This window comes from Littorina saxatilis, linkage group LG15 (assembly GCF_037325665.1).
Source record: "Littorina saxatilis isolate snail1 linkage group LG15, US_GU_Lsax_2.0, whole genome shotgun sequence".
NCBI classification, from domain to species: domain Eukaryota; kingdom Metazoa; phylum Mollusca; class Gastropoda; order Littorinimorpha; family Littorinidae; genus Littorina; species Littorina saxatilis.
Genome location: NC_090259.1, coordinates 6011781 through 6039737, shown reverse-complemented (window position 1 = coordinate 6039737; position 27957 = coordinate 6011781). Strand labels below are relative to the sequence as shown.

The 27957-nt window shown below is 42.6% G+C and overlaps 1 protein-coding gene across 3 annotated transcripts; it reads left to right on the top strand.

Moving 5' to 3' along the window:
* Window positions 1-34: 34 nt before the first annotated feature.
* Window positions 35-27918, top strand: LOC138948335 (glutamine synthetase-like). Of its 3 annotated transcripts, none has more exons than XM_070319844.1 (7): window positions 35-190; window positions 7933-8123; window positions 10531-10692; window positions 13835-13981; window positions 16301-16428; window positions 20225-20424; window positions 24895-27918. In XM_070319844.1, the coding sequence occupies exons 2-7, from the start codon at window positions 7958-7960 to the stop codon at window positions 25181-25183; spliced, it is 1092 nt and encodes a 363-aa protein (XP_070175945.1). In that variant the 5' UTR covers window positions 35-190; window positions 7933-7957; the 3' UTR covers window positions 25184-27918. The 3 variants fall into 3 exon arrangements, with proteins under 3 accessions (XP_070175945.1, XP_070175947.1, XP_070175946.1); XM_070319846.1 differs by lacking the exon at window positions 24895-27918 and adding an exon at window positions 24697-24862; XM_070319845.1 differs by lacking the exon at window positions 35-190 and adding an exon at window positions 777-912.
* The last annotated feature ends 39 nt before the right edge of the window (window positions 27919-27957 follow it).

Here is a 27957-nt window from a genome sequence, read left to right as displayed (position 1 = left end):
AGTAGATTTTTCTGTCAGACCAATCAACGGGAGATATGGTATGAAGCACGTGACACGAGGCGTGCGCGAGACGTGAAAGTTCTCAGCTCAGTCACTCCTGTTCTAGCAATCTACTAGTACATAGGGCCTGTGAGTGAGCGGGGCGGAGGAAACATTTGTGCGTTTATTGTGTACTTTTACAGCTGGCAAGGTAAGAGAACTTTGCTTTCGTTGGCATAGAGGTGCATGTAAACAACTCGACCATTTTTACATGTGAGCAAAGTTATCTTAGCTTACACTTCATTGCAACAGCAAAACAACTGTTTCTGGTAAACAGACAATTGTTGGAGCTGCACAGCAGACGATGTTTTTGAGACCTTGAACACTTGTTTTTGTCGAAAAGAATGAAGTAATCGACACACTTTGAATTTGATCGTGGTAGAGATGAAGTTATATGTACGGTCTATTGCGAAGAGCAGAGAGTCTCGGTTTCTGGCGAACTCTGTCGCTGTCAGGTGTTTTAGAAAACGACTGAAGTGAAGGCGAATACTCGAAACTCCGATCGATGACCTAGTTTCACAGTTGTCAATTCAGGCTGTGATTTTTGTGTGCAGCGCGCAGAGGGGAATGTGTTTGTGTTACACTTACAGGACTGCACAGCTGCAATATTGCATCAGATCTGTCTATAACGTGGAGGCTTTTGCGAGTGTGCTTGGTCGCAATCTGTCAAAGAGCAGCCGACAGTTCTGGGGTTCGACCCATCTTTGTATTTTGTGTGAAGCGGCTGTGTGATTCCTGGCACAGGGCGATCAGCTGATTCGGTGCTAAAGGTCGTTGACCTTGACCTATACAGCAATACACCCTTTGTGCTCGGCAGTTATCTAACTCTCAGTGCATAGATTACTCGCGTTTTCTCGGAACTAACACAAACAGGTCAGCAACTGTTTAGAGCAAACAATGTTTAGCAGATCTGTAACTAGTCACTGACTTACTTTTATCTGAGGGGAAATAGGGAAAGAGTATAGGACTGTAAATGTATTTGGTAATCTTAAACTTTAGTGTGTTAAATTCATAGCTCACAGGGTTCGTACAGGTCATGGAAAACCTGGAAAGTCATGGAATTTGATTTTTAATTTTCCAGGCCTGGAAAGTCATGGAATTTCAATTAAAGTCATGAAAAGTCATGGAATTTAACAAAAATAAGAAAGTCGAAGTTTTTTGCTTTTGTTTTTGCATCGATAAAGTACTTTAACGCTTCGACAAGCAAGATGGAGGATGATGAGTTTGAAACTTTCTTTCGAGTTGTTTCTTGACAACAAAAAGTATGCGGAATTGGAACGAATTGCCGAGGAAGATCTTCGCAATGAACTTTGTGTCCCGGTGAAAAAATGACAGTTCGTCAAGTCACAGTGACGGTTACGAAACGGAATTTACGAAAGTGCAGATGGATACAAACAGTGGCTGGTCCAGTTTAGTGAAATGACAGGACCAGCAAACATTACCGATAATCTGACTGCGTAGCAAATGCTTGACTTGCTTGTCGAAGAGACACTGCGTAGAAACTGACTCAAATTCAGTGCAAAGCAAGCCAGTGTAGTGACAAGACGTAAAAAGTTTGCGTGTTCGGAAATGGCGACCTGTGGATCTAGTCATGGAAAATGTTATTGAGGCTCATGGAAAAGTCATGGAATTTTGTTTCTAAAAACCAGTGGGGACCCTGAGCTCAGAATTCAGAGGCATTTACGCCTCCAAATTTGCAGAACCTGCACTTGAAAGCATAACAAGTCATTTTAGATCCGTTTGGAGTCACGAAATGATCGAACTGTACGAATGCTCGGAATGTATTTCGTCAGAGACATACAAGGAAGAGATGCGAAGCGAGGCCGCTCGCGTGAACTCTTGGGGTACCGCGCTCGGTCAGCGTGACCTCGCGCGATTGTTAGCCATCATCCCGTACTACGTTGTTGTTCGCTTGCTCTCTGACACCGATTTGAAGTGCTTTTCTGTCATATTTCTTTGGATATATATATCCAGCTTCAGACGATTGGGTTCCCGAAGTGAGTCAAAAACACGGTTCCCTGTTCTAAGTCCATGCCTTACATTGTGCGTGGAGGCAATGTTTGGGAGCTAATATTTTCTTTTGTGCGCAACGTTACTTTCCCTTAACTGGCAAATGCATTACTGGTGTATACATGAATCTGTTTGTATACTTTTTGACGCGCTGTAATTAAATTTGATGCTTTTAAGTCTCACTCAAGTGGTTCTCGCACTTACACTGGCGTGTGGATAAAAAGTTTTTAAGGAGAAATGAGCGAAATTGCTTACTTTAGGATTCATCTTCTAATCACCAAATGATGCAATAATCTTCTTTTTGTGATTTTCTGTTTCTCTTGAGTGCAAATAATTAACAGTTTGCATGTTTTATTATCTATGATTTTCTATGAAACAGTTATAATTCTTTAAAAAACACAATTGCCAGCTTTGGCGCCAGTAGGAGGATTACTTGCCCCTGCCGTAGGCGAAGATAACGCGAGCGGGAAGACAGCGCTTCGCATCTCTTCTATCTATGTCTCTGACTTGAATTATCCCAATCGGCGAAAGGGGAGTGATGTCCCTTGTTTGAAAACGTAGCCATTCTTGGGGTCATTTTCGTCGATCGAACAACCAATTAATTAATTACGCTTTACTTTGGAGCTCAATCTGTCCCGTCGCGATATAACCTTGAATGGTTGAAAACGACGTTAAACACCAAATAAAGAAAGGAGCTCAATCTGTCAATTACTGTAATTTCATGACAAATGTTCTTTGGCTTGATTACAGGGACTTAATGTATCAAGAATAAGTGAAGAATGCCACTGAATTCTGAGCTATGAATTTAACACACTATAGTTCAAGATTACCGTACATTTATATATATATATATATAGATATGCAGATGTACAAATACATGTAAAGTCAGCCTAGTAGTAGTATTAATTTGGAAAAAGAACTATCTTAATTACCAGTATTTACAGGAGAGTAATCAACCACAGCAACTTCAAAGAAACAATTGTGCAAGTTACTTGTCTCAAGTAGCAAGTCAGTTATATATATAGTGGTTGCAGTGCAGTGATTAAACTGATTATGCTTCATATAAAATGTTTCTACATTTATTGAGCCACTTATGAATATATATCAGTACCACCTGACCATTGATGAGACACAATAGTGTCGAAACGCGTGTCTGGTCTAGGTACAAAAACAATGGTCCTCCTCAGGACTAGATTTCCTTGTGATACATCCCCCCACAAAGGGACTTTCCATTGTAAATCTCGGTCCCCCTTGAGGAGGGTCTGATGCTCCCAATAGGTTGTCTGTGAAAGGATACTTTTTTCTCTCTCTCTTTCTCTGCTAAGAGATTTTAACAAATCTCGGAAGAAAGTCTCTGCTGACTTTCAATTGTTTCTTTCACAATTTCTTAGCAGAGATAGAGAGAGAAATAAGTATCCCTTCACAGACAGCCTATTGGGAGCATCAGACCCTCCTCAAGGGGGACCGAGATTTACAGAGCAAAGTCCCTTTGTGGGGGACGTATCGCAATGTAATCTTGTCCTGAGGAGGACCATTGTATTTGTACCTAGACCAGACACGTGTTTCGACACTATTGTCACAATTGTGTCTCATCAGTGGTCAGGTGGTACTGATGGCGAGAGTTGTCAACCCATGGTATCCAACTAAGAAGCAAACCATTCTCTGAATGGTAGCTTCTGTTGGCATGGGAGACTACCCTCATCTGACAACCCCAAGAGGATATCTGTGAAGGGAAACACTTTGATTTAAGGCCAAAGTGTAGAATTGATATTTATTAAGAAAGAATTTAGAAATTTAGACAAGTTTTAACCAAGAAATTAGGTTAAAACAAGGGAAATTTGAAAAAGCCTATATTTTTTTGCTTATATATTTGCTTAGCCTAAAGGTATTAATTGATGGTACGTTGCTAGAGTCAGCCCTTCTCTGTACCACTGGACTGGGTGGCCGAGTGGTAACGCACTTGCGCTCGGAAGCGAGAGGTTGCGTGTTCAGGCCTGGGTCGGGCCGCAATTTTCTCCCCCCTTTCCTAACCTAGGTGGTGGGTTCAAGTGCTAGTCTTTCGGATGAGACGAAAAACCGAGGTCCCTTCGTGTACACTACATTGGGGTGTGCACGTTAAAGATCCCACGATTGACAAAAGGGTCTTTCCTGGCAAAATTGTATAGGCATAGATAAAAATGTCCACCAAATACCCGTGTGACTTGAAATAAAGTGTAGAAAAATTCCATCTCACACGGCATTAAGTCTCAGGGCTTGGAAACATGAATACACGCATGCAGGAAAAAATTAAAAAAATGGGTAGCGCCGTATACTGTATGTATGGCAGCTCGCTTTCCCCAGGGAGAAAGCAGCCCGAATTTCTGTGAGGTTACCCTCATGGACTATATAAAATCTTATCCTTATCCTTATCCTTGTCTGCCCTTCTCTGTACCACGTTACTAGAGTCAGACCTTCTCTGTACCACGTTACTAGAGTCTGCCCTTCTCTGTACCACGTTGCTAGAGTCTGCCCTTCTCTGTACCACGTTGCTAGAGTCTGCCCTTCTCTGTACCACGTTGCTAGAGTCAGCCCTTCTCTGTACCACGTTGCTTTGTGGGAATAATCACCATCAGCAGATGGAATCATTCAGGGGCCTGTTGGATAAGACAAGAGTTATATGTATGACTGTGCTTCTTCTGCGTTCGACCCAAAGATAATTGTACGGCCATATTATCGTGGAAGCGTAGACAGCCGATTTTCTCCCCACGCCAAGTTGGCTGCTGTCTTCCGTCTTCGGTGGTTGAGGTTCTTACTCAGGGTTGCCTCCTCCCCAAGAGTAGCTGCCTTGCTGGGCTGTCGAGTCCACTCTACCCGGGTTTGTTGTCGAAGTTTTCCTTCTCGTAGCCTTTGCCTTTCCCAAGGCGCACACAAGGCAGTGCGGGTTTTGAAATCGGAGTTGTCCTTCTCCTAGATGAGCGACCATCCAAGGTTGACGAGCCCCATCTGCCCGAAGCAGCTGGTTTTAAGGCGCCAGGGACCCGCCTGCATCCCTTCTCCTGTTAGTCGAAGACAGGGCCCGCCACGTGAAGGCCAGGAGCTGGATTTGACTGTCAGAGGTGTTTGGAGACACGAAGCCATATGGAGCATTTCTTGGGAAGTAGGCGCTTATCTCTACTTCCACCCCGGCATAACAGTCCTTGGGCCCCATGACTGTGCTAACAGACAGACTAGTGGGAGATACATGTATACATGCTGCATACAGTGTTAAAGGGGTGTACCGGAGTGCTGCATGCAGTGTTAAAGGTGTACCGGAGTGCTGCATTATTCATGCTGCATGCAGTGTTACAGGTGTACTGGAGTGCTGCATTATTCATGCTGCATGCAGTGTTACATGTGTACCGGAGTGCTGCATTATTCATGCTGCATGCAGTGTTACAGGTGTACCGGAGTGCTGCATTATTCATGCTGCATGCAGTGTTACAGGTGTACCGGAGTGCTGCATTATTCATGCTGCATGCAGTGTTAAAGGTGTACCAGAGTGTTGTGACAGGGATTGCCATGACAGAAGGCTCAGCTTTCAACTGGCTATTGCTGTTTGCACTGCTCAGTTTTCAGAGCAGTGGTATTGATCGAAAGATCAGAAGTCTCTAAGTGTCAGGGTGGAGTGTCACTGTCATTGCACTTGGAGTTAACACAAGCACAGTTTGGGTTTTGTATGCATGCACACAGATCCGTGTATAACTATAAAGTATAAGCACTGGTATTGTTGAAGCTTTCTGGTTGTGTACATAGTGAGGGCCTTCAGTCTGGTTAAACCTGGGGTGATATTATATAACATGCTACATCTTGCAAGTGGTTTAGTGGCCAGGACCACCCCCCCCCCCCCAGCCAGGACCACCCCCCCCCCCCCCCCCCCCCCCCCCCCGCGGGTTAGGGGGAAGAATTTACCCGATTCCCGCAGTGGGGCACTGCGGTTATGAAATTAAAGGCCCCTCCTGTTTTTGGAACCGCAGGAGCTTTCTAGTTTGCTGTTAGGTAGATTTTTGGTTCCTCTTTCCTGTCATGCTCTCTTTTTATTCATGAATTCTTTTCTTTTTTCTGCCTTCTTGCTCATTCACCTGTATTTTTTCCAAAAATCTCTTCTCTTGCCGCTTGTCTCGCGATTCATGTATAGTTTAATCTGTTAGTGTTCTGATGTAAGTCCAGCAGTAGATAGGTTAAGCCTATTTTAACATACTGGAAACTGGTAATCTTCCAGTAGGTATTAATTTAGTTTTACTAAAGCCTGCTGGGACACAAGTAATGGGTTAGTGCATTTGTAAACAGGAATCGCTTGACAAGTGGCCCCCTTCATCCCCCCCTTCCTCGTCCTGATATGGCTCTGCGTAGTCGGCTGGACGTTAAGCAACAAATAAACAAACAAACAAACAAAAATTTACCCGATGTCGTAAGAGGCGACTAACGGATTCTGTTTCTCCTTTTACCCTTGTTAAGTGTTTCTTGTATAGAGTATAGTCAGATTTTGTAAAGATTTTAGTCAACTGACAGGAGTTCAGTTATTTCCGAAAATCATCTATTGCAGTCTAGTCCTGTACCAAAACTTTCACAAGTTACAACAAGTCGCGTAAGGCGAAAATACAACATTTAGTCAAGTAGCTGTCGAACTCACAGAATGAAACTGAGCGCAATGCAACGCAGCAAGACCGTATACTCGTAGCATCGTCAGTCCACCGCGCACGGCAAAGGCAGTGAAATTGACAGGAAGAGCGGGGTAGTACTTGCGCTGAGAAGGATAGCACGCTTTTCTGTACTTCTCTTTGTTTTAACTTTCTGAGCGTGTTTTTAATCCAAACATATCATATCTATATGTTTTTGGAATCAGGAACCGACAAGGAATAAGATGAAAGTGTTTTTAAATTGATTTGAAAAATTTAATTTTGATAATAATTTTTATATATTTAATTTTCAGAGCTTGTTTTTAATCCGAATATAACATATTTATATGTTTTTGGAATCAGCAAATGATGGAGAATAAGATGAACGTAAATTTAGATCGTTTTAGAAAAAAATAATTTTTTTTTACAATTTTCAGATTTTTAATGACCAAAGTCATTAATTAATTTTTAAGCCACCAAGCTGAAATGCAATACCGAAGTCCGGGCTTCGTCGAAGACTACTTGATCAAAATTTCAACCAATTTGGTTGAAAAATGAGAGCGTGACAGTGCCGCCTCAACTTTCACGAAAAGCCGGATATATGACGTCATCAAAGACATTTATCAAAAAAAGGAAAAAAACGTTCGGGGATATCATACCCAGGAACTCTCATGTCAAATTTCATAAAGATCGGTCCAGTAGTTTGGTCTGAATCGCTCTACACGCACGCACACACGCACGCACACACATACACCACGACCCTCGTTTCGATTCCCCCTCGATGTTAAAACATTTAGTAAAACTTGACTAAATGTAAAAAGACCAAAAAAACCTGTACTCACGCGTTATTAACGATGATCAGGAAATGAACAACACAGCACAACGTTTCGACCACTAAGGTCTTCTCAGGCACTAGGCTCTGCCTGAGGAAGAACCTAGTGGTCGGAACGGCGTGCTGTGGTGTTTGTTTCGTCATCGTTAAACATGTATAATTGTAAAGTTATGATGTTGCGCTATATAAATGCTCATTTATTATTATAAACACGTGAATACAGAATTGTTTCCATACTTTCTTGCCATCCTGACGAAGACAGTTTATGTGCGGAAATATTGATAAGAAAAAAGTAACTTGCCTGGTTACTGGCGTGTCTGCTTGTTATAAGAATTGTTTAGTCTTTTTGTCCCTCGCTCTCACGCGCAGTCACCATTGTTCTGCTTTCACAAGATACGTTTTTGTGTGTTTTGTCAGGTGAGAATCTGCTGAAGCAGACACCATGACGCACGGCAACGACACGGGCAACAAGCAGCTGATGGAGAAGTACCTGGGGCTGGCCCAGCCGGATGATGGCATCATGTGCGAGTACATCTGGATTGACGGCACCGGCGAGGGCATTCGCAGCAAGTGTAGAACCGTGTACGAGGAGCCAAAGAAACCCACCGGTATGAGACAATCTTCTTCTTCAGTGTTCCACGGTGGTTGCCTCTATAATGACACAATCATCTGCAGGCATGGGAATTCTCCGCCAAAAGACAAGTTTTGTGTTGTTCCCTCGAAAAAGCAAATTGTCCACCCAAAAAATGGCAAAAAAACTTGGAGCTCAGATGACACCAAATTGCACCATTTGGGTTTTTGGAGAAACAAAATTCCGGGGGGGGGTGTCATGCCCCTGGACCCCTTAGTAAGAAAAGCACTGTTGCTTTGGCGCTTTGCGTCATCAGCTTGGCGCTTGCGCTGTCGACTTGACACTTCGCTTCTTCGATTGCTATTACTGACAAATGTTCAGCCTTTTTCAATTATTTTAATTCCCATGCCTGCATCTGGAGCTACCTCCCTTTTAAGACAAATTAGGTTGGGGTTAAATTTACAGAATAGGAACAAGAGACTGCATGTGAGAAGAACGAGAACAATATAACAATATAACAATGACAATGTACTCGCCAGTACCAGAAACAATAAACTGACCAACAGTATAACAATGACAATGTACTCGCCAGTACCAGAAACAATAAACTGACCAACAATATAACAATGACAATGTACTCGCCAGTACCAGAAACAATAAACTGACCAACAGTATAACAATGACAATGTACTCGCCAGTACCAGAAACAATAAACTGACCAACAATATAACAATGACAATGTACTCGCCAGTACCAGAAACAATAAACTGACCAACAATATAACAATGACAATGTACTCGCCAGTACCAGAAACAATAAACTGACCAACAATATAACAATGACAATGTACTCGCCAGTACCAGAAACAATAAACTGACCAACAATGAATTTACAGAAGTTATAAACAGAGAATCTCAGAAAATCAGGTCTTAAACAGGAGGCTGTCTTAAAAAAGAAGTGTAACCGAGTGCCGAAACACAACAATCACCGAGGCGAAGTCCAATCAAACAGGATTGAGAATTTTAGAGCTTATTTCTAAGCCCTATTAAAACTGCTATGGTTACGCAAAGGAAACCAAGAACATACAGAGAGACAGAAGCCGCTAGACCCTATCACAAACAGAACTCTACAATGCACAGGTGTCTAGCTGGCGAGCTAAAAATTGCTCATACTTTCAAAGGCCAACAACTCTGCCGGGTCTGCTGTGAAGGGCGATGGTAGTCTCCCTGTCACATAAGCAGAACATCTGAGAAAACAGGGTCTTATCATACAGGGAATCTTGACACGAAAACACCAGAGTGATGCAATCACTTGTAGCCCAAGTAGAATTCGATAAGTAATTATATAAACTAGCTTTGACTCTGTGTGTGTGCAGGGCCTCACATCCATGAGAGGTAGCATAGGACAAATGTCCTGGCCAATGTAAAAGTGATAGGACATTTGTCCTGAACAAAAACAAATCAATAGGACATTTTTTTCCCGTAACAAAACGTAAATATGATTAAACTTGACTAGTTTCTTGGCACGAGGGTAAAAGAACAAAAATACTTTTCTTGGCAAAAAGTGAGCAGCTTTGACTGCCACAGCTGCCCCCTTTTCTTGTTTTGTCAGCTGTCGGGTTTCAACTATCTCCTTGTCTCTCTGGAGAGATGGCACAAGCACACTAACAGCATGGTCTTTGGTTTCTTGATGATCGGTAAGGGCCGATTTGCGAACGGTTGGAACAGCAAAACATAAGTTTCCTCTCTGGGTCATGCGACATCTACGGGAATGATGTCGCCCAGCTTGACTGAGACGAAGTTACGCGTGGGGGTGAGGGAGGGGGTAGTGTCTTTCTTCGGCTCCGATGTTTGACTATCGCGATCGACATTCTCACCTGGGCGATCGGGCTCTAACTGCTTTGGGGCTGGAGGAAGCTCAGTTTCCGTGCTTACTGACAGATGATGAGGGAAGGGACTTGAAGTGTAATTTCTTCTGTCCCTTTTCTGGGATCGCGGTTTTCGTTTGTTATTTTCGGGGAAAGCGCGAAGGGAGGCAACTCTCAACTGGCTTCGAGCATTCCGAGTTGCGAGCCTTGGAAACTCTTTGGTACTAGAGGCACAAAGTGTCTAATTTCGTCTGCTACACATCGCTTCGCAATACATCGATAACATGGCATTCAAACTACTGTAAATTAAGAAGTACTGACGATGTCCGGATCAAATGATAGAATAATCGGACATTGACCACTTTGTGACAAAAACAATAGGACATTTGTCCTCCTGCATGAAAAATGTATAGGACATTTGGAAAAAATATCCTCATATGTCCGATGTCCGACGTGGATGTGAGGCCCTGTGTGTGTGTTTATTTAAACTAGCTTTGATCCTGTGTGTGTGTGTTTATATAAACTAGCTTTGACTGTGTGTGTGTGTGTGTGTGTGTGTGTGTGTGTGTGTTTTCAGACTGCCCAATATGGAACTTTGACGGGTCGAGCACCTACCAGGCGGAGGGCTCCAACTCTGACATGTACCTGTACCCCTGCGCCATTTTCAGCGACCCGTTCCGCGGCGGCAAGAACAAGCTTGTGCTGTGCGAGGTCTTCAAGTACAACAAGAAACCTGCAGGTGAGTGGGAGGGGAATTCCATCACCCACTACCTCCAACAGCGCCCGCTATCACCCTCTAGAGAACTTGCATGTAGATTTAGGAAACGCCTGCTTTACACCATGCCTCATGCTCTTACTTACTGTCAATAGATTCAACTTGTCATGGACACCGACAGCGATCAAGATCCCCATTCAGAATTACACAATTTCAAAATCATAGTTTTTGACTCACATGCGAAGCAAAAGTGAGTCTATGTACTCACCCGAGTCGTCCGTCCGTCCGTCCGTCCGGAAAACTTTAACGTTGGATATTTCTTGGACACTATTCAGTCTATCAGTACCAAATTTGGCAAGATGGTGTATGATGACAAGGCCCCAAAAAACATACATAGCATCTTGACCTTGCTTCAAGGTCAAGGTCGCAGGTGCCATAGATGTTGTCTAAAAAACAGCTATTTTTCATTTTATTTTGTCTGAAGTTTTTGAGATTGAATACCTCACCTATATATGATATATAGGGCAAAGTAAGCCCCATCTTTTGATACCAGTTTGGTTTACCTTGCTTCAAGGTCAAGGTCACAGGAGCTCTTCAAAGTTGGATTGTATACATATTTTGAAGTGACCTTGACCCTGAACTATGGAAGATAACTGTTTCAAACTTAAAAATTATGTGGGGCACATGTTATGCTTTCATCATGATACATTTGGTCACATATGATCAAGGTCAAGGTCACTTTGACCCTTATGAAATGTGACCAAAATAAGGTAGTGAACCACTAAAAGTGACCATATCTCATGGTAGAAAGAGCCAATAAGCACCATTGTACTTCCTATGTCTTGAATTAACAGCTTTGTGTTGCATGACCTTGGATGACCTTGACCTTGGGTCAAGGTCACATGTATTTTGGTAGAAAAAATGTGTAAAGCAGTTCTTAGTGTATGATGTCATTGCTAGGTTTAGTTATTTGACCTTGACCCTGAAGGTCAAGGTCATGTAAAGGTCAAGGTCAAGCATGTGAGTCGTATGGGCTTTGCCCTTGTTGTTTTTTATTAGAGAAAAAAATCCAAGTGGAAAGTTATTGAGATCTGTAGATGTTTGTGTGCATTCACATGGATGTAATTGCTCCAAAGTCAACCTGGCTGCACCCTGGACTTCAGGAGTGGTGTTAGAAAAAAAGGTGCATTACTCGGTCTTAGAGCATGAAAGCCACTCCTTCATTTCAATATCCAACAAAAGGATAACAAAGTCGCTGTGGCAGAACAGAGATAACAGCAGTATTCTGAGCCATGGCCAACATTTTGGATTTTGAGATTTTTGCATTTCTGCACTCTACCAAATGTGTTATCTATTTTGTAAATATCAATTTCAGATTCGCTTTGCAAATATAATAAAAATCAGGTTTTATTGCACCGCAGACGCAAAATAAGCACCCTTTTAACCCCCAAATAATTGTTTCTTTCTTCGCTTTTTTTTTACTTAAAACAAATTTCATTTTCATTTTTTGTGATGCATATTGAAGAAAAGTTTACATTTAATCATTATCAGTCACTTTAAGATTTAGAAGTTAAACTAAAAACCTGTTGCTAGGGATTTTTTGCAAATTTATTCCTGTGACCTTCACACCTGCTTTTCTCAAAATGGCCGCTTGAGCAACCTTTAAATCGCTATATCTCATCAATGCTAAACAATAGACACTTGTAATAAAGACCATCTGAAAGCTGGTTATCTTCACCTTCAAGCGATACCAAAAAGTCCAAATGTCAAAAATGACACATTGTTATCCTTTTGTGGGAGTGGGTCACATTATAAGTTATTTGTATTTTTGACCAAAATTCATACAGATCGTGGCAGTCAGTGTTCATCCGATACCGCACTAGCAGTCGAGGTGAACAATAACTGTAGAGATCTGTGTAAAATGTCATATTTTGGTCAAAAATACAAATAACATTTATATATCGGTCAATTCTGGTTAGAACTCCTTTTTTACATTTAGTCAAGTTTTGTCTAAATGTTTTAACATAGAGGGGGGAATCGAGACGAGGGTCGTGGTGTGTGTAGAGCGATTCAGAGTAAACTACTGGACTGATCTTTATGAAATTGTTCATGAGAGTTCCTGGGTATGATATCCCCAGACGTTTTTTTCTTTTTTTCTTTGATGTCATATCCGGCATTTTGTAAAAGTTGAGGCGGCACTGTCACACCCTCATTTTTCAATGAAATTGATTGAAATTTTGGCAAAGCAGTCTTCGACGAAGGCCGGACTTTGGTATTGCATTTCAGCTTGGAGGCTTATAAATTAATTTATGACTTTGGTCATTAAAAATCTAAAAATTGTAATTAAATTTTTTTTTTATAAAACGATCCAAAATTACGTTTATTGTATTCTGCATCATTTTCTGATTCCAAAAACATATAAATATGTTATATTCTGATTAAAAACAAGCTCTGAAAATTAAAAATATAAAAATTATGATTAAAATTAAATTTCCGAAATCGATTTAAAAACAATTTCATCTTATTCCTTGTCCGTTCCTGATTCCAAAAACATATAGATATGATATGTTTGGATTAAAAACACGTTCAGAGAGAATAGAGATATAGAAAAGCGTGCTATCCTCCTCAGCGCAACCGCTACCGCGCTTTTCTGGATTGTTAATTTGACTGCCTTTGCCACGAGTGGTGGACAGACGATGCTACGAGTGTACGGTCTATTGCGGAAAAAATGCAATGCGTTCAGTTTCATTCTGTGAGTTCGACTGAGCTTGACTAAATGTTGTATTTTCGGCTTACGCGACTTGTTGTTTTTATGATTGAAAGCACACAAACATGCACTATTTTGTAGTCTCCGCTGGCCGCCTAAATATGAAGTTTTGTCGGCCTCTGACGTCACATGGCTAAAAGAAGGGAAATCCGGTGTTCATTAGATACATTGCTTGTTATTCTCGCATGTGCCAGGATATTGGTTCCGCATGAAGTCTCATTTACTTTATTGCACATGTCGTCTGCATTCAGACTTGAGAGCGCTTACTTCCCTTTGTTGGTCAGACCTCAATAGGTGCGAGCCAGGCACTTTGTTGGACCCATGTGGATATTTCATCATGCACCCCACCCCAGGCTTCTTTTTGCTGATTGTCTATTTCCCCATGTTTGATGGTTGCAGAGACCAACAGACGGAAGTCGTGTAACGAGGTGATGGAGAGAGCCAAGGCGACCGTCCCCTGGTTCGGCATCGAGCAGGAGTACACACTGCTCGACTACGACGGTCATCCCTTCGGCTGGCCCAAGAACGGTTTCCCCGGACCCCAAGGTCAGATATACTTCACACATCAAATATTGTATTCTCCTCCCATGCGGATGGTCGTGTGTTAGAATCCCGGCGGCGCCTGGTAGGCTTAGGGTGGAGATTTTTCTGATCTCCCAGGTCATCTTATGTGCAGACCTGCTAGCGCCGTATTCCCTATCGTGTGTAGACGCAACGACAAGATCAAATGTGCACAGAAAAGATCCTGTAATCCAACGCGAAGATACCCAGCATACTTCGTCATACGTGTAAAAATCCACTCATGCAAAAAAAGTGTAGTGTAAGTGGGAGTTTGAGCCACAAAGGCTGAAGAAGAAGAAGTTTGCTCATCCCCACAGCTGTGTTGAGGGTCACACGGGGTGGCATCAGTTTCCTCATCCCCACAGCTGTGTTGATGGTCACATGGGGTGGCACCAGTTTGCTCATCCCCACAGCTGTGTTGAGGGTCACACGGGGTGGCACCAGTTTGCTCATCCCCACAGCTGTGTTGAGGGTCACACGGGATGGCACCAGTTTGCTCATCCCCACAGCTGTGTTGAGGGTCACACGGGGTGGCACCTGTTTGCTCATCCCCACAGCTGTGTTGAGGGTCACACGGGGTGGCACCAGTTTGCTCATCCCCACAGCTCTGTTGAGGGTCACACGGGGTGGCACCAGTTTGCTCATCCCCACAGCTGTGTTGAGGGTCACACGGGGTGGCACCAGTTTGCTCATCCCCACAGCTGTGTTGAGGGTCACACGGGGTGGCACCAGTTTGCTCATCCCCACAGCTGTGTTGAGGGTCACACGGGGTGGCACCAGTTTGCTCATCCCCACAGCTGTGTTGAGGGTCACACGGGATGGCACCAGTTTGCTCATCCCCACAGCTGTGTTGAGGGTCACACAGGGTGGCACCAGTTTGCTCATCCCCACAGCTGTGTTGAGGGTCACACAGGGTGGCACCAGTTTGCTCATCCCCACAGCTGTGTTGAGGGTCACACGGAGTGGCACCAGTTTGCTCATCCATACAGCTGTGTTGAGGGTCACACGGGATTCCACCAGTTTGCTCATCCCCACAGCTGTGTTGAGGGTCACACGGGATGGCACCAGTTTGCTCATTCCCACAGCTGTTGCTATCCCCTTGTAGCCCACATCAGTGACCTGACGTTTGGGTGATCGCTATCTTCAGTAATGTCGGTTATCAGTTGACACGGTTGTCTATGTTTAGCACTGAGCAGGTATACTGGTATTAAGATCAAGATTTGGCTAGACATGATAGCAGCATTCCACTTGCGGCCTTGTACCTACAGGGGAGATGAATCAAGCTGACCTCGTTCTCTACCACTGGCTCAAGCTGGTCTTTTTCTTCTTTTCCTTCATTGTTCATGGGCTGAAACTCCCTCGTTCACTCGTGTTTTAGCATGACTGTTTTGACCCCGCCATTTAGGCAGCCATACGCCACTTTCGGGGGAAGCATGCTGGGTATTTTCGTGTTTCCATAACCCACCAAACTCTTGACATTTTCCGTGCGCACTTGGTCTTGTCCTTGCGAGTACACACGAAGGGGGATAAGGCACTAGTAAGTCGGCACATTAAATGACAAAAGTTGACAGTGGAGATCTGAAAAATCTCCACCCTTCACTCACCAGGCGGCAGCGGCCGGGATTTGAACTCACGACCTTCAGATTTGGACGTCAATGTCTTGCCACTGCGCCCGTCAGCTCAAGCAGATAAATTGGCACTTGTGACACCTGCCTAGTTTTCATTATCATCAGGGATGTAACTGTCAATATTGTACAGTTTTAATTGTGTGCACTGCATGCACCGACCAATATACATATTCCCACAAGCTGGTTGTGAATAGGTTCAGGTGCACCGACCAATATACATATTCCCACAAGCTGGTTGTGAATAGGTTCAGGTGCACCGACCAATATACATATTCCCACAAGCTGGTTGTGAATAGGTTCAGGTGCAGCTAGCCTATGAACCCACCATACATTGCAACAGAAAAATGTGTTTGCTGGCATGTTCTCAAGACAGTTTGTTTAATGCCCAGTGGTCAAAATTATAACTTTCCAGTTATCCGAGTAATTTGCATATTAGTGACATCATACATTACTTGGAGTGCTAACTGTGTTTTTATCAAGATAAGCATATCATGTAGCATCTCATTTAAAAGATTTTGGCTCAGAGGACTCAGAAATGTATATATTTAATACTTTTGGACAGAAGTTCAGAGAAAATGCGAATAGCATAGCCTAGGTGTGCATTAGCTTACACTTACACATTGACATGTATCAGTATTGTAAACAATGAAGAGACTGTGAACGTTGTTGCGTACAGGACCCTACTACTGTGGCGTCGGAGCAAACAAGGTGTACGGGCGAGACATTGTAGAGGCGCACTACCGCGCATGTCTCTACGCGGGCGTCCAGATCGCTGGGTGCAATGCGGAGGTCATGCCTGCTCAGGTAAGACATCTCTGTGCGTCGTGCTCTTGTACTGTGTGCTCATGTTTGCCAATAACATTTTGAACGTTGCATTTCATTTCAATTCATTTATCCTTATTATCCCAATGCTGGAAATGGGTCGCTACCTCCCAGTGAAAAGCTATCAGCAACAAGAGTTGTGCTACCCAGGTGTTGTGCATGATCAGGTGTAATCAGCTACCTGCTCTGATGGCAGAATGACAGGTTTTTTTGACGGGCTTCTGTGGTGACACAGTGAGGGAACATGGATACCGTCTCTGAGTCTGCACATTAAGTTGACCCCTGTCCATCCCTGCCAAGATTCCAACTGGTGACACAGTGAGGGAACATGGATACCGTCTCTGAGTCTGCACATTAAGTTGACCCCTGTCCATCCCTGCCAGGATTCCAACTGGTGACACAGTGAGGGAACATGGATACCGTCTCTGAGTCTGCACATTAAGTTGACCCCTGTCCATCCCTGCCAGGATTCCAACTGGTGACACAGTGAGGGAACATGGATACTGTCTCTGAGTCTGCACATTAAGTTGACCCCTGTCCGTCCCTGCCAGGATTCCAACTGGTGACACAGTGAGGGAACATGGATACCGTCTGTGAGTCTGCACATTAAGTTGACCCCTGTCCATCCCTGCCAGGATTCCAACTGGTGACCTGAGGCTCACAAGTCCAGTGCTCTACCAGCTGAGCTACCAGGGCCCCCCCCTACCAGCTGAGCTACTCAGGCCCCTTGAATAGAATTATGTTCAGTTTAGCCCTTTGCAAAAACTGTTTTGTTTACCATTCAGTGACTCGCTTTTGTCCTCTAAATCCTAGAACTTCCATTTTGTTTTTATTAAAAAGGACAAGATTGGATTTTGTAGACTTCAAGAAAAGATCAAGAAAAGATACTCTTATCCATCATCCAACCTGTTTGCGCCATTGTTGGCCAATAAAAGCCAGATAGCCCTGTGACCTGTGACCTGTGACCTGTGTACATGAAAAGCTTATAAGGGGGTTTCCACTGTTCAAGTGAAGAGGATCAACTCTTGAGAGATAAACCATGGTCTTTTAACAGTGAACAAGGATCAACTCTTGAGAGATAAACCATGGTCTTTTAACAGAGAACAAGGATCAACTCTTGAGAGATAAACCATGGTCTTTTAACAGAGAACAAGGATCAACTCTTGAGAGATAAACCATGGTCTTTTAACAGAGAACAAGGATCAACTCTTGTGAGATAAACCATGGTCTTTTAACAGAGAACAAGGATCAACTCTTGAGAGATAAACCATGGTCTTTTAACAGAGAACAAGGATCAACTCTTGAGAGATAAACCATGGTCTTTTAACAGAGAACAAGGATCAACTCTTGAGAGATAAACCATGGTCTTTTAACAGAGAACAAGGATCAACTCTTGAGAGATAAACCATGGTCTTTTAACAGAGAACAAGGATCAACTCTTGTGAGATAAACCATGGTCTTTTAACAGAGAACAAGGATCAACTCTTGAGAGATAAACCATGGTCTTTTAACAGAGAACAAGGATCAACTCTTGAGAGATAAACCATGGTCTTTTAACAGAGAACAAGGATCAACTCTTGAGAGATAAACCATGGTCTTTTAACAGAGAACAAGGATCAACTCTTGAGAGATAAACCATGGTCTTTTAACAGAGAACAAGGATCAACTCTTGAGAGATAAACCATGGTCTTTTAACAGAGAACAAGGATCAACTCTTGAGAGATAAACCATGGTCTTTTAACAGAGAACAAGGATCAACTCTTGAGAGATAAACCATGGTCTTTTAACAGAGAACAAGGATCAACTCTTGAGAGATAAACCATGGTCTTTTAACAGAGAACAAGGATCAACTCATGAGAGATAAACCATGGTCTTTTAACAGAGAACAAGGATCAACTCTTGAGAGATAAACCATGGTCTTTTAACAGAGAACAAGGATCAACTCTTGAGAGATAAACCATGGTCTTTTAACAGAGAACAAGGATCAACTCTTGAGAGATAAACCATGGTCTTTTAACAGAGAACAAGGATCAACTCTTGAGAGATAAACCATGGTCTTTTAACAGAGAACAAGGATCAACTCTTGAGAGATAAACCATGGTCTTTTAACAGAGAACAAGGATCAACTCTTGAGAGATAAACCATGGTCTTTTAACAGAGAACAAGGATCAACTCATGAGAGATAAACCATGGTCTTTTAACAGAGAACAAGGATCAACTCTTGAGAGATAAACCATGGTCTTTTAACAGAGAACAAGGATCAACTCTTGAGAGATAAACCATGGTCTTTTAACAGAGAACAAGGATCAACTCTTGAGAGATAAACCATGGTCTTTTAACAGAGAACAAGGATCAACTCTTGAGAGATAAACCATGGTCTTTTAACAGAGAACAAGGATCAACTCTTGAGAGATAAACCATGGTCTTTTAACAGAGAACAAGGATCAACTCTTGAGAGATAAACCATGGTCTTTTAACAGAGAACAAGGATCAACTCTTGACAGAGAACAAGGATCAACTCTTGAGAGATAAACCATGGTCTTTTAACAGAGAACAAGGATCAACTCTTGAGAGATAAACCATGGTCTTTTAACAGAGAACAAGGATCAACTCTTGAGAGATAAACCATGGTCTTTTAACAGAGAACAAGGATCAACTCTTGAGAGATAAACCATGGTCTTTTAACAGAGAACAAGGATCAACTCTTGAGAGATAAACCATGGTCTTTTAACAGAGAACAAGGATCAACTCTTGAGAGATAAACCATGGTCTTTTAACAGAGAACAAGGATCAACTCTTGAGAGATAAACCATGGTCTTTTAACAGTGAACAAGGATCAACTCTTGAGAGATAAACCATGGTCTTTTAACAGAGAACAAGGATCAACTCTTGAGAGATAAACCATGGTCTTTTAACAGTGAACAAGGATCAACTCTTGAGAGATAAACCATGGTCTTTTAACAGAGAACAAGGATCAACTCTGAGAGATAAACCATGGTCTTTTAACAGAGAACAAGGAAACCATGGTCTTTTAACAGTGAACAAGGATCAACTCTGAGAGATAAACCATGGTCTTTTAACAGAGAACAAAACAGCAGAGATAAGGATTCATAGTATTTTATTCTCCCTTGGTTTTATCAGTGGGAGTTCCAAGTTGGGCCTTATGAAGGGATCATGGTAAAAGTGATAATTGTTTTTACATTTAGTCAAGTTTTGACCGAGTGCTTTCCGATTGATTAGGCATGGATACAAGTGTTGGTGGTGATCTGTTGGTGATGATCTGTGTGTGATGATCTGTGTGTGATGATCTGTTGGTGATGATCTGTTGGTGATGATCTGTGTGTGTATGTGTTCAGTGAATCCAGGAAAACTACCAGGCAAATATGTGTGTAAATTTTGTTTTCATCTAAAAATATACAAATATTTTGTTTACTTTGAAAATGTGCTTAGAATTGAAGGCAGATGTTTTTTGCAAATTAGGTCTTACTGTAATTTGGAATCCAAGACCAGTTAACCAGTTTTGGCTCACCAGGCTTTAGTAGTCTCCACAATGACTGATCCAGGTTTTCAGTGTTAATTTGTTAGTTTCAGGCTGACAGATGGACTAAATCAGAACTATGGTCATCGCGCATGAGAGCAATGAATTAAAAAAACAACTGTACACATGCGGGAACAAAGAAGACGCAAAAATCAGTGGGGTCTTCCTCAGGCACATTGATTGAGATTGAGTAAATGTTTTGATATGGCTTGACATGCGTTGTTTTCTTGTTGTGGACAGTGGGAGTTCCAAGTTGGGCCGTGCGAGGGGATCAAGATGGGCGACCACCTGTGGATCGCTCGCTACATCCTGCACAGAGTGGCCGAGGACTTTGGCATCGTGGTGACCCTTGACCCCAAGCCCATGGAGGGCGACTGGAACGGTGCCGGCGCTCACTGCAACTACAGCACAGAGGCCATGAGGAACGATGGCGGTGTCAAGTGAGTCACACGTGTGTGTGTGTGTGTGTGTGTGAGAGAGAGAGAGAGAGAGAGAGAGAGAGAGAGAGAGAGAGAGAGAGAGAGAGAGAGAGAGAGAGAGAGAGAGAGAGAGAGAGAGAGATTGTGTGTGTGCTTATTATTATAATTAAGGTAACATCTAATAAAATCAGGTCTTAAAGTTCAAAGGAATGTTCATTTATAGACATTGTAAACAGAAAGTCTGAAAAACAGGGTCTTAAAATGGAAAGGGGGGGGATGGGGTCTGTTACATGGGGGGGGGGGGTCTGTTACATGGGGGGGGGGGGGGGTCTGTTACATGGGGGATTCCACTGTAACCTCAGAACATGCAGAAGTTGGCAGAAGAGCTTGCATCGTAATGTTTTATTCTTAATAGTCTTTGGTTTTTTTAGATGTTAAAAAATATTTTTAATTGTCAGGCAGTGGGGGTCTCGTGGTATTGTGGGTGATCTGTTTGATGCTTTCAGGACTAAATGTCATCTTGGTGCAAGTTGCTTGTAGGTCTTGTCTTGTAGGTCTTGTCTTATGGGGCGAAAGGAAGTGCAGAATCTATCTTGTTCAGTTAGTGTGGTTACAAGGAGATAATAATAATAATAATAATAAATGAGCATTTATATATAAATATCCCATGACCTCCCTTCTTTGTCTCTGTTACTTCAGTATGGGTATATATGTTGTATTTTTATAGCTCAATAAATACATCATGGACTCAAAAAAATATATGATAGTGCAGATTCCGATTTGGGCGAAGAACTACTTTGCTCCCGACCTTTGACCTCGCGCCGAACAATGTGACACATTTGTATGAAGTTCCAAAATCGTATTGCACGGCTCAGAAAACCATATCAGTTGCACGCAAAAATGAATCTCAGAACTGATCTGATGTATGAGATGCAATAAGCAAACGTTTCTTTCATTATGAAAGCAATGCAGGTGGGAAAAAACGAACATTCAACTTACAAGATAACCAGATGCTAGCGAACCAAAACAAAAACACGAGTACCCTCCCCTTGCTTCGTTAGCAGACGACTTTTGAGAATCTGTCAGACCGTCCTTACCTGGCACGGTTGGGCTTCGCTATCATCAGCTGTTTCACGTGTTTTGCGAGCAAGTCTACTCTTTTGCCTGGCTCTGCAGTAAGTCCACATTGGCGATGAAGGTATCTAAGAACTTAACATGTGTGTATTTTTCCGTAATCCAGTCATATTCTTTCAAAATGCAATCAAGCGGCGGTGACAGACTTGGGTCCTGTTTTCATCGCATCAATACCAGTTTAGGTTCATGCAAACACACTCGCAAAACAGTTTATCATGTAGATACATTTCAAATAGGGAGCAAATGGTTAAATCTACATATGTGTTCCCTAAAATTTGCTTCTCTGTCAATAAGACTAATTGTATAATAATGCGTTCGAAAAAAACAACGTGGAATCGATTCTGAATCGAGTCGAGTAAGCCAAATGGGGGCCAAACCGGTTTCCCCGTTCCGCCGACCTGAAACGCAAAAGAATTGTGCGCTTCAACTAAATGGATTTCTATACGACTTCATTACTTTCTTGCAACTTATGAACCTTTACTTAACGCTTTTAAACGGTCTGAAAGTAGTGTTACCGCGTACTTATAGATGCACTCATTCGTTTTATTTTTTCAGCGACGGTCACTTAGTTTAAGGTTGCAAAAAGGCCATGTCTCGCTGAAAACACTGTTTCACACTCCACAGATCGCAAAAGTGCCGCTAGTAGTCTACACTTTGTGTTTGATGGTAGAATGGGATATACAGATTACAACACTCGTGGTTTTTTATATGGCTTGTATTTCAGTCAAGACCCAGCGGGAATATCAATCGAGAGCCACTCGCCAAAGGCTCGTGTCTCCCGATGATATTCATCCGCTGGGTCTTGACTGAAATACAAGCCATATAAAAAACCACTCGTGTTGTAACCTATACATATATAGCGCAACATCATAACTTTACAATTATGCTCTTTGCGCTTAGATAGAGAAACTGTCCAAGGTTCAGTGTTATAAGTGTGATGGTGTTACAGGGAGATAGAGAAGCTGTCCAAGGCTCAGTGTTATAAGTGTGATGGTGTTACAGGGAGATAGAGAAACTGTCCAAGGTTCAGTGTTATAAGTGTGATGGTGTTACAGGGAGATAGAGAAGCTGTCCAAGGCTCAGTGTGTTATAAGTGTGATGGTGTTACAGGGAGATAGAGAAACTGTCCAAGGCTCAGTGTGATGGTGTTACAGGGAGATAGAGAAGCTGTCCAAGGCTCAGTGTGTTATAAGTGTGATGGTGTTACAGGGAGATAGAGAAGCTGCCCAATGTTCAGTGTTATAAGTGTGATGGTGTTACAGGGAGATAGAGAAGCTGTCCAAGGTTCAGTGTTATAAGTGTGATGGTGTTACAGGGAGATAGAGAAGCTGTCCAAGGCTCAGTGTTATAAGTGTGATGGTATTACAGGGAGATAGAGAAACTGTCCAAGGTTCAGTGTTATAAGTGTGATGGTGTTACAGGGAGATAGAGAAGCTGTCCAAGGTTCAGTGTTATAAGTGTGATGGTGTTATAGGGAGATAGAGAAGCTGTCCAAGGCTCAGTGTGTTATAAGTGTGATGGTGTTACAGGGAGATAGAGAAGCTGTCCAAGGCTCAGTGTTATAAGTGTGATGGTGTTACAGGGAGATAGAGAAACTGTCCAAGGCTCAGTGTTATAAGTGTGATGGTGTTACAGGGAGATAGAGAAGCTGTCCAAGGCTCAGTGTGTTATAAGTGTGATGGTGTTACAGGGAGATAGAGAAGCTGTCCAAGGCTCAGTGTGTTATAAGTGTGATGGTGTTACAGGGAGATAGAGAAGCTGTCCAAGGCTCAGTGTGTTATAAGTGTGATGGTGTTACAGGGAGATAGAGAAGCTGTCCAAGGCTCAGTGTGTTATAAGTGTGATGGTGTTTCAGGGAGATAGAGAAGCTGTCCAAGGCTCAGTGTGTTATAAGTATGATGGTGTTACAGGGAGATATAGAAGCTGTCCAAGGTTCAGTGTTATAAGTGTGATGGTGTTACAGGGAGATAGAGAAGCTGTCCAAGGCTCAGTGTTATAAGTGTGATGGTGTTACAGGGAGATAGAGAAGCTGTCCAAGGCTCAGTGTGTTATAAGTGTGATGGTGTTACAGGGAGATATAGAAGCTGTCCAAGGCTCAGTGTGTTATAAGTGTGATGGTGTTACAGGGAGATATAGAAGCTGTCCAAGGCTCAGTGTTATAAGTGTGATGGTGTTACAGGGAGATATAGAAGCTGTCCAAGGCTCAGTGTGTTATAAGTGTGATGGTGTTACAGGAAGATAGAGAAGCTGTCCAAGGTTCAGTGTTATAAGTGTGATGGTGTTACAGGGAGATAGAGAAGCTGTCCAAGGCTCAGTGTGTTATAAGTGTGATGGTGTTACAGGGAGATAGAGAAGCTGTCCAAGGCTCAGTGTGTTATAAGTGTGATGGTGTTACAGGGAGATATAGAAGCTGTCCAAGGCTCAGTGTGTTATAAGTGTGATGGTGTTTCAGGGAGATAGAGAAGCTGTCCAAGGCTCAGTGTGTTATAAGTGTGATGGTGTTTCAGGGAGATAGAGAAGCTGTCCAAGGCTCAGTGTGTTATAAGTGTGATGGTGTTACAGGGAGATAGAGAAACTGTCCAAGGCTCAGTGTTATAAGTGTGATGGTGTTACAGGGAGATAGAGAAGCTGTCCAAGGCTCAGTGTTATAAGTGTGATGGTATTACAGGGAGATAGAGAAACTGTCCAAGGCTCAGTGTGTTTTAAGTGTGATGGTGTTACAGGGAGATATAGAAGCTGTCCAAGGCTCAGTGTGTTATAAGTGTGATGGTGTTACAGGGAGATATAGAAGCTGTCCAAGGCTCAGTGTTATAAGTGTGATGGTGTTACAGGGAGATATAGAAGCTGTCCAAGGCTCAGTGTGTTATAAGTGTGATGGTGTTACAGGTAGATAGAGAAGCTGTCCAAGGCTCAGTGTTATAAGTGTGATGGTGTTACAGGGAGATAGAGAAGCTGTCCAAGGCTCAGTGTGTTATAAGTGTGATGGTGTTACAGGGAGATAGAGAAGCTGTCCAAGGCTCAGTGTGTTATAAGTGTGATGGTGTTACAGGGAGATAGAGAAGCTGTCCAAGGCTCAGTGTGTTATAAGTGTGATGGTGTTACAGGGAGATAGAGAAGCTGTCCAAGGCTCAGTGTGTTATAAGTGTGATGGTGTTACAGGGAGATAGAGAAGGCCATAGAGAAGCTGTCCAAGCACCACGTGCGGCACATCAAGGCTCAGTGTGTTATAAGTGTGATGGTGTTACAGGAAGATAGAGAAGCTGTCCAAGGCTCAGTGTGTTATAAGTGTGATGGTGTTTCAGGGAGATAGAGAAGCTGTCCAAGGCTCAGTGTGTTATAAGTGTGATGGTGTTACAGGGAGATAGAGAAGGCCATAGAGAAGCTGTCCAAGCACCACGTGCGGCACATCAAGGCGTACGACCCGAGAGAAGGCAAGGACAACGAGCGTCGACTCACCGGTCACCACGAGACTTCCTCCATCCACGACTTCTCTGCCGGAGTGGCCAACCGCGGCTCCAGTATTCGCATCCCCCGCCAGGTGGCCGAGGATGGCAAGGGCTACCTGGAGGACCGCAGACCTTCGTCCAACTGCGACCCGTACGCCGTCACTGAAGTTCTTGTCAGAACCACCGTCTTAGACGAGTAGAAACGGGCTGTAAGGGGATGATTTTGTTGTCTTTTCGGGAAGGGAGGGGGGGTCTGAAGAAAGGTATGAACTTTGGATGGTAGAGCATACAATAAGTGATGTTCCTCTCTTGTAACTTTTTAGAGAGATAGCCTCTCTTCTGGTTTTTTTTTTTATCTCCCCCCGTTTTTAAATTTGTTTGATAGGTGGAAATGATGGATAGAAGAATTTTCTGAAAGCAAATTATGTCTTTTCCCTTTTTGTATTTTTTGTTGAAAGTACCATGGATTGACTCTAAAGGTAAACAATTGGAGGCTTGGGACTCTCTCTCTGGTTAGCTTGAGGGAAATCTTGTAATATCGGTGACGAATTGACTTCATCACTCTCTGTTTAGCTTGAGGGAAATGTACTATCGGTGACGAATTGACTTCATCACTCTGGTTAGCTTGAGGGAAATCTTGTAATATCGGTGACGAATTGACTTCATCACTCTCTGTTTAGCTTGAGGGAAATATACTATCGGTGACGAATTGACTTCATCACTCTCTGTTTAGCTTGAGGGAAATGTACTATCGGTGATGAATTGACTTCATCAACGAATGGTAGAACCCCTGAAGGAAAATGAACAAGGTGGGAACTAAAAACATGGTAGGAGTATTTCAAGGCTGTGCATGGAAATGTGGGCAACACATGGTTTGAATAATGTTACTTATTTGAACATTATGGAAAGTGAGATGGTTTGTGGTTGTTAGCAAATACCCTTCCCTATATCAGAATTAGTTTTCAAAAAGACTGTTCCTAGAGAAAGATGTCTTACCGGAATTGCACAATCAAGTATAGGGTGATTGAATCAAGTATAGGGTGATTGATTTGCGTGTAGTGTTGCTGAAAATGAATTCAAATTAATGGCCGGTGTCGTGTTTGGCCGTTGCGATATAACCTTGAACGGTTGAAAACGACGTTAAACACCAAATAAAGAAAAGAAAGAAAGTCGTGTTTGGCAGCTTAATGCTCCATATTTCTTATGCAATCGTCGTTATTGTGTTTTGTGTCAAAGCTGAAAAATGTGTCCTACTTTTTATCATCCTGAAGCAGGCTTGGTTTTGTTTGCAATTTTTTTTAAATGTTGCCATATGTTTGTTCTGTTTTAATGTTCATGAATAGTGTGTCCCACTGTATGATTTTTCTGTACGTGCTGCCGAAGGCGTCCTCGAGACAATAGATCAGATGCTTCCTTATCACTCGTGCACACTTGTGTGGCATCGCATTTCTCTTATTAGTTGACACAAATTGCAATAGAAAGCATGTGGTTCAGTGATTTTCTTTATTTTAATGATTGCATGTTAGTCTTATGACAAGCCTTGCCAGATAAAGTAAACACAGTAATGTTGTGATTGATTGATTTGATTATTTTACAGAAGTCTTTGATGGCTTGGCTAGAGAAATGAATATAATTCAAAATGTGGCTATGAGATTACAATTTAGTTTTTATAGAGTAGTTCTTGTTGATGTCATTCAGTACTTGACTCAAGCTTTGTGTCTGTGTGAGCTTTTTACAGTGCCATTTTGAACTATGCAGTAGCAATTTCAGTGTGGCAACAAAATTCACTTGTGTACGCTCTGCCTCTCTCTAAAATTGTCACTTGATCAATTGATTATGGCTGTGGATCGTTTTTTTTTATAAAAAGCATTCTTCACAACCAAGTGCTACAGTTCTGTCCCTTTGTTTTGCATGGCTTGTAGTTTCCAACTTTTGCTGCTCACTTATGTTTGTCCAGTCCAAGAACGGTGAGGTGTAGTTCCCCTGTATGTTTTTGTGCTTATGCCAAATGGACACGTGGGTGAAAACAGGCGGTTGTGGATGATTCATTTTGCTGAACAGATCTGCTTTTCCTGAAAGCTGGCACGAGAATGACGGGACTGCACAGCTTTGTGCTCGCACTGACGGGCACGTCATGAATTCATGCTGCTCGTATTGAAGGGCTGGTGAATCATGCGTTTCATGTAAGCATGCTGGATATATATAAGATGAGGATAAAACAACATTCTGTTGAAAACGGGCAATGTTTTGTAAAAGCATTTACTATGCCGTGCCGTGTATGTGTGCGTTTGATGTCCATGGCAGGTGTTGCCTTACATTTATAAATGTGTATACACATGTTGACATTTGGTTATTAATTTTTAAGAAAATGTTTTGTAATACCCTGTCATGTAATCAAGAGAGAAAAAATATATACAAATATATCTTGTACTAGATGAATACCTGCTTTGCCGGGAAGCTGGCTTCGCCGGGTACCTGGCTTTGCCGGGTGAGTGGCGGACCGTACGCCGGCTTTGCCGGGTACCCGGCAATGAGTGGCGCACCGTACGCGATTGACGCCACACGAAGGAAGGGAGATAAACGCGCAAAACACTGGAGAAGATAAGGAGTGTTGTGGACAGTGACCTTCTAAAAATAGTAACGGGAATATGGATTGAGTGTTGTGGACAGTGACCTTCTAAAAATAGTAACGGGAATATGGATTGACGCCACACGAAGGAAGGGAGATAAACGCAAAACACTGGAGAAGATAAGGAAGAGTTACTGGGAATGGATCTGGGAAGATGAACAGAAAAACCAAAATCGCTTCAGCGCTGCGCATCGCGAACACACACACACACACACAGACAAGTCGTATATATATATATATATATATAGATATAGATAGATTCTTGAACTGTCATACAGCAAATAAAACTGTTTTCTACAAGTACAAGGTGCATCTTTTGTCATTGTGCCTTTTTCATTGGTGGTT

Coding starts and splice junctions, on each gene's coding strand:
- LOC138948335 (XM_070319844.1), top strand. CDS start 7,958: ATGACGCACGGCAACGACACGGGCAACAAGCAGCTGATGGAGAAGTAC. Junction 10,693..13,834: donor GTACAACAAGAAACCTGCAG/GTGAGTGGGAGG, acceptor TGATGGTTGCAG/AGACCAACAGACGGAAGTCG. Junction 13,982..16,300: donor CGGTTTCCCCGGACCCCAAG/GTCAGATATACT, acceptor TGTTGCGTACAG/GACCCTACTACTGTGGCGTC.